General features: G+C 36.1%; 1 protein-coding gene across 1 annotated transcript; it reads left to right on the top strand.

Annotated features, from left to right (window-relative positions):
- Positions 1–3,209: 3,209 nt before the first annotated feature.
- On the top strand, positions 3,210–5,837 carry LOC106474771 (transcription factor Sox-11-like). The gene has a single exon (XM_013935461.2). The coding sequence runs from the start codon at positions 3,403–3,405 to the stop codon at positions 4,477–4,479; it is 1,077 nt and encodes a 358-aa protein (XP_013790915.1). The 5' UTR covers positions 3,210–3,402; the 3' UTR covers positions 4,480–5,837.
- The last annotated feature ends 1,785 nt before the right edge of the window (positions 5,838–7,622 follow it).

Genomic DNA, 7,622 nt, shown 5'->3' with positions numbered 1-7,622 from the left:
CTAGCCTATTCACATCAGTCTGAGGAACGAGACGTTCAGTCTGTTCGAACACGTTATGGGTGTGCTAAGGATATTGGTGTTGTTAACCTGTAACTAATATGGCGGATCGTGCATTTAATGTTTATATAAATGCTTTCAGTATTATTTCATTTCTTAATTCCAGTATATTGAAATGCTCTTTATTGTATACACTATAACATTTATTTCTGAAATAAAACTGAAAATACCAAACCCGAACTCTAAACTTGAGGTAAAGAGTAGCAAGGTGAATAGGAAGGAACAATTACCTTCAGTAAACGTTCTGGTTGGTGGGTTATTTCATTGTGCTCTGAATACGGTTGCCACACGTGTTCTGCAAGTATCATGTTTGAAAAATAATACAAAACACAGAACTTGAACCAGGCTGGGAAACTAAGCTAGTGTTTGAGTCTATTGGTTAACGTGTCGGGCTGCGTGTCGACGAGTCTGGCGTTTGAGACACGATGGCTCTCAATACGTTTCGCACTTTCAGCTGTGAGACGTGTTATAAAAGTGACAGTCGATTCCGTTATTCAGTTCCAAAAGCCAGATAATGCCCCTTCAGCGGCGGGTACTGTTGGCTGTTTTCCATCTGCTCAGTATTTCAAAATTAGGTATGGCTATACCTGAATACTAAGAGGTATTTGACCTGGCCTGTTAGCCCGTTTGCTTATAAAGTATTGACGATTAAAATTTCAATTCTTTCTTTCTAAGTGAGAGAGGAAAACCAAATTTGAGGTGATTTGTACAGAGGTCGCTGTCAATACAGGCGACTGTGAAGTTTCTTTACATCAGATACGGCACAAACTTTGCATTATCAACAATGATCAAACTTATCGCTTGGATTTCGCATTGTTAGGCATAACATTGGGATAAGTTCAGTATCTGTACACAAGAAAAATAAAAAACAATTATATCACAGCAAAAATAAAAATATTCTATACACAGTGGGCCATCGGTGATGTGTACACTGCAAGGATCGAACCTTGAACGTTAGCGTTATAAACCTCGAAGCTTACCGCTGAGCCACCGGAGGGGGAATAGTTAATCAATTTCAAATAAAAATAATGCAATTGTAAAAAACTATCATTGTAAGTAATAACAATTTATCAACTGTCATTGCTGGGTTAATTTCTAACCCTAATCTATGTGGGTAGCATCTTGGTTTGATCAGAAGTTGATGATAAAAAGTTACGAGGCAACAGTGACGTTTCTATTGCCAAAGAAATAAATAAAACGTGTTATATCTTCTAATCCACATTGAAATTGATAATTTTTATCATTAATTTATCCAGAGGTTTCCCAGTGTTCAGTTGATTAGAAATTGTGTACCTGTAAAAAATATTTGTGCAGTTGAAAAATTCACCTATATAAGTAAGTTTAAGTTGATAAATATTAAATATATATTTATTTAAGATTATAAAAAATCCATTCTAGAGTTGATAAACATGTTTATTTGCTGGAATATTCTTCATTTTTTGGGATCATTTGTTACATGAGGTGCAATAAAATGTTAAAAATGATGAAATGAAAATATAATTGTACTGTTGAAAAAAATTCTTAGGAAAAGCTCTGGATTTATTCATTTTAAAAAACATTTGAAAGGAGGAGGCAACCTGGCAGCCACCTAGTGGAGCCAACGGGAGTGCTATAAGAATAACGGTATAAACCCACTGTTTCACCAGGCAAGATTAGCTCAAAAGTTGGTGGTGGGTGCTCTTGACTAGCTATCTTCTTTCTGAAATGAACAAACAAATGATTTCAAGGCTTAACCACCTATGTGCGGGTGCCCTCAGAATTGGGTAATTAAAGTGTATAAGATATAAATATATTCAGAACCTTATTATTTTCATTGCGCATGCGTAAAGTGCATTTGCTCGAGCTTTGAAAAGAAAACATCATTTGCTTATGACACGAAAAATTTTGGTTGCACGTGAATTACTAGTTTTAGAAATATATTTTATTTTCATAACGGTAACACAAGGTCTGTCTGAATAGACGTGGGGTCAGGCACGCGCCACAAGTACGCATCCTCGTGACAATCTCGGTTGTCACCTGCATCTTTCCAAGTGCCCGTACGTAACTGCTTCAAAACGTCGCTGCAAGTCCATCATTGGTTGATTTGTCTGAAGTTTTGGGCTTGGTGACGCTAGGATTTTACGGAGCTAGCACGTGTTCTCAGGCACGTTTACGAGGGCCAGAGACACAGTATTTCCTGCCCAACAATCTCTGTCTGACGAAATAATTCTTGGAGCAAGTTATCAATAACTATTTTTGAATGACAGCTATCTCAACAGCAACAATAAAACAAGAATGTGCTACAAGTAAAATATACAAATTAATTTGGGTTCTGTGCTTCAACGTTATTAAAAAACTCAACCTGGAAACAGTTCTTAAGCTTTATGTCTAATAGACTGTTATTTGGGGGAGGGGGAACACTATTTTATTTATAACTTTTTAAATTATTTTATATAACATAAACGTGCTTAAAATCATGACAAAAATAGTACACTATCCTGGTTTATCATAACCTACACATTTTAAATTTCATATAATAAATATGAAACTACAATAGCTAAATTTTTGATGCTCAGTCTTTTTATTTTGTTGTTGTTCAAAACTGAAGTTGGCTTTAAACACGACACAAAACCCACGATGCACTGAATTCGTCAAAAAAATCCCAGTTCTGTCTGTAAACATTATACTTGTAGCGCCATCTAGTGAAATTATTTAATATACGGCTAAAACGTACTGTTTCCAGGTGTCGGGATTTAGGTATTGTAGACCTGGGAGAATCTGGTTCAAAAATGACCTCTTTCTCCCTCCAGCGCTTGATCAATTTCTGTTCAATATTGATTTAGTTACTACAAGAGGGCCAGAGTTTAGCTAGTATACGCTTTTACTCTGACCCCTTTGGGGGTCATGTCCATGAATGTAATTATATTAAATGTACTGATGAAAGGTAGTCCCCTTGTTGCATTGCCGCCTTACGGCCACGTGAGTGCCAACTGAAAATACACGTAGCGCGCGAGCTTTCGCTTTCTATGTTAATATATTTTAGCTCCACCTACTCCCGGTTCCGGTTCGCAGAGCAGATAGGCCTTGAGATATACGAGAGCGCTAACCTTGAAGCTTATTGGACGACGTGAATATGATGTCACCATTACGTACTTTCAAAAACCTCCATCTGCCAGCCAACAAGCCAGACGTGTGGTAGATGTGAAGTCGACGAACAACGTTAATACTTCGAGCAAGGGTGGATACTTACAGTACTTATTAACTGTAATTTTACTGGATACCTTAAAAGTTTGTTACAGTTTGGTATGGTATATTTAATTGTGGTTTGCATTAGTGAAATCTACAGTTACTAGACTTACTGCGTATATGTTGCCTCACAACGGACATTCTGTAACGATGGATACATCACCCGAGAGAAGCAATGATATGGACTATTGTAGCGGTGAATTAGGGTTAGAAGCAGGGAGTGAGGAATTAAATTTTGGTTCTTTAAAAGTGGCTAATAACTCTCGTACTCCATACACAGATGCTACACAGTGTAAGAAAGCAGCCAATCATATTAAGCGCCCTATGAACGCTTTCATGGTGTGGAGTCAGATTGAACGCCGTAAGATTTGTGAGCAACAACCCGATACGCATAACGCAGAAATTAGCAAGCAGCTCGGGAAAAGATGGAAACTTCTCACTGACGATGAGCGTCAGCCGTTTATTGAAGAAGCCGAACGACTGCGTATTCTTCACATGCAAGAATATCCTGGGTACAAATACAGACCAAGGAAAAAAGTGAAACAAACTTCTAAGCCTGAAAAGAAGAACCCTATGAAACACAAGTCTGCCAGAGATAAGGGCGGTAGTAAGCCTAAACAACATAGGTTTCAGTTGTCAAGTTCTACCGTTTTCTCAGCCACTCCAGTGCCAAATGTTGGCATAAATCACAATCGGCTCAAGCTCAAGCTCACCATTGACAAGAAGTTTAAAGACAGCATTAGGCACAGCAAGCAGGTTCCTTTATCTGTGAACCAACTCACTCCTCCCGCAAAAGTACCGTGTTTACCGGTAGAGGACGACCCGTCTTCTCCGGAGAGCACCAACGTTAGCCTGTACGAAGATAGTCTGTACGCCAAAAATACCAAGACACATTTGCTTACATCAGAGAAGACAACATCTTGTATTAAGCCTGACGATACCGTAGACTCGTGTAGTGGCACTTATGATAATAGTCTAGTCGATCTAGACACTCTAACCGAAGTGCTGTTAGTACCCTCGGCATGGACTCAAGAGATGGGAAGTTTGAATATTTCACCCCTGACGGACTTTGATGCTTTGGAAACTGGTAGTTCTAGTTCTAGTTCACACTTCGAGTTTCCGGACTACCAGAATTCAGAAGTGACCGATATCTTGGGAAAGGACTGGCTTGACACAAGTTTTTCCTCATATATTTAACTCCTGCACTCTATAAAGTTATAAAATATAGCTTCTCATAAGTTGTGCTGTTAAGCCTTCCTTTTTCCCAACGGTCAGAAGTTTCTTGTGGGTTGAACCTATCGCGTGAAGCAGTGGATCTAATGTTGTTAAGAAGAGTTGCCTGTGAGAGGATTTATATTGTAAGCAACGAAATCTATTCGGTCTTATAGCACAAAGGCACTGTTTATAACCAAACCTATGCACATGAAAGAAACACCTTACTATATTTTCACAATCTAACGTAAGTGTTAGTGCTTGTATAAAGTTTTTTCTTGTTTTAATATTGAAGGCACTTTGACAGTGTTGCACAGCAAATGTTTGGTTTCTGATCGAATTTTGATAAAGAGTTCTTTAGCATTTTTCTATCTGGCGTATGTATGTATATATGCATATTATGACTTAGGCTTACCCTTATTCTAATACAAAAAGTCTCACCCACTGTGTATTAATGTTATGACTTATATGTACGTAGGCCTTTTACCACTTGTATACTTAATTATTTAAAGTAGAAGAAACACTTCGTTCGATGTGATTTTTGTACTAAATCTATTTTCTTAACTCTCTTCATTAACTTCGTTTCTTACTGTGGCCTAAACTTCGTATTTGGATTTGTAGATAAACCATAAAAAAGTGTTTGTTTAGACTCGTTATGTACAATACTGTACATAGGTAAAATGTATCTTGTTTAATTTTATAAGGTGAGGCAATTTATCGTTTTTGATTATTGGATTACTATGGTTAAGAATTTGTATATTTATACTTAAACAAAAAACATAAAAAAACGTTGATGGTGTATGTAAGGCGTCTAGCGCATAAAAAGGGGCCATTACGTTTCGTATTTTGTTTGAACAAACATAGTACCTAGTACCGACAGTAGGACTTTTGGAAGTCCGTCTGCCTTCGTTTTAGTCGTTAATACCTCAGTAGTTTTGTGTGAAAAATTTAACATGAGAGATACTTCAACATGTATTAATTATTTTCAAATATGTTTGGAGCGTGTGTTGAAACATAATAAATATATTATAACTTGGTCATAACGTTTTCAGGTATGGATAGCGTGGTATTTATTTAACACATTCGTACGTAGCCTAGGTCAGTGAGTGTTTGTGCAAGGCCTAGCTCAGGCCTTATTTTAGTATTAATTTTTCGTCCCGTCCTTCTTAGTCATAGTCATTTGCTTGAAATAATGTTTATTTATAAATTCAACTGGCGATAGGGAGACTGTGTAGTAAATTGTATGTAGAAATTTCTTGAACAAAATACGCTGTATTTGTACGACAATTTGTACATGTATCATAACTCGTTAAGCAAAAACAAATAAGTTTTATATGCCAAAATTGTGTCCCGTGTCATTTATTTAATATATCAAACAGTGAGAATTTGTAAACAGGTATGAGTTTATATTTCTGGAGATACTTGAATGAGGCTAATCTAGCTTCCTTACGCAACTTAATAATTGTAATTTAGGTATTTCATATTCTGTGTTCACCTTTCTAATTAATGACTACTCAAAATTTGGAATTTCCAATGAAGGACGTAAAATAACCGTGTAAAACTTAGCAATAATGTCTACGTTCATTTGTTGTTGTTTTTTCAACAGAAGTATCATTTTATCAGTAAGTATTCAATGTTAGGAGAAAACTTATCAGAGACATACAATTAGACACATTTTAAACTATTTAAATACCTCACCAGTGAATAACAAAATGAAAGACTTTTAAGGTGTTCTACAAACGAATTCAACCCAAATCGCTCAAGTTGTACGTGTTTTACTCGACCGTTACATCGTTTATTTTGTGTATGTTATTTATTTTGATAACTTATCTTTCAATCACGTAAATAAACTGTTGCTTAAACAGCTGTGCAAACTAAATATTTGTGTTTTTCACAAACTAAGCGAAGTTTCGTAACATATTTACAAAACCAACTAAACATAGGCACGCACTACGTCTGTTAACATATACTGTGCAATATTATCACGTCCCTACAAACAGGGACTTATCATCCGCCTGACATACTTGACTTTAGTACGAAGGTATGTTACCACGTGACGTAAAGGGTTGCAGATACCGTCAAACGAAAAGGCTTACGTTAGTTAATTTGGATATAAGATAAAATTCTTTAAAAAAAAACAGTAAAAGTAATTTTTAAATCATGTGTCGTGAGCAACTTATATGATATATTAAATGCAAAACGTAGAGTTTCATGATAAGGGGCTTATTTAAATCTGACATCAGCTTTTTTAAAGTTGCTCAATCCAACAAGTACAACTTACGATTTTTAGTGTTTTTAAAAGAATATATAGCATGATAACGTTTAAGTACACTCAATTGTTGTCACGAACTTACTAAATTTAGTGTTTTTTTATTCTTAATTTAATTAACAGCGACAAATTACATTAATTATCTGGTTTACTTTGTTTTCTCTTAAGCAAACGATTTAAAATATATATATATATAGTTTCGGCCAACACATTGTGTACTTTTTAACCTATTCGGCCTGATAAGCTGTATTATTGAGTAATAGACATGTACATACGGATAGTATTGTTGTCAGTCTTATCAAATAATTAATTTGAAATATTTTGCTATTGAGCTGATATGACATACAGGCTATCTGCTACCAATATTCGTTCCTCATTTTTCAAATAGCAGATTATCAATTCGAAAAATAGCTAACAGCACCACCGCCGCCAACTTTTCGGTTATTCCAAATCGAACAGGAGGATTTGACCTTTACAGTTTTAAATACACAAACAACGGCCCCAAAGTGCATAGCGCGTATTTTTATTCTTTGCGTAACGGGACTCGAACCTTGTATAAAGATTACGGCATATTAACCACTTGATCAAAAATGTCTCCTTCCTCGGAAGTAAACCTAACCAGATCAGCTAATTTCTAAACGTGTTAGTTAAATTACTGTGAACTTGTGGGCTGCGATTGAGAAAGTAGTTCCATCTATAGGCTGTACTTGTGAATAAATTTACAGTTAAACGAACGTGAGATTTTGTTTATTGTAGAAAACTGCTCGGTAGGTGTGTCGTTAACCTTAGGTACCAGAAACGCGCGTTTCCAAGTTCTATTTCATGCTTGACTAGCTGCCTTCTTTCTGATCTGTCAGTT

This window comes from Limulus polyphemus, unplaced genomic scaffold, assembly GCF_000517525.1.
Source record: "Limulus polyphemus unplaced genomic scaffold, Limulus_polyphemus-2.1.2 Scaffold7665, whole genome shotgun sequence".
Lineage (NCBI taxonomy): Eukaryota > Metazoa > Arthropoda > Merostomata > Xiphosura > Limulidae > Limulus > Limulus polyphemus.
The sequence above is the reverse complement of the archived record's forward strand: the minus strand, read 5'-3'. Positions and strand labels throughout refer to the sequence as shown.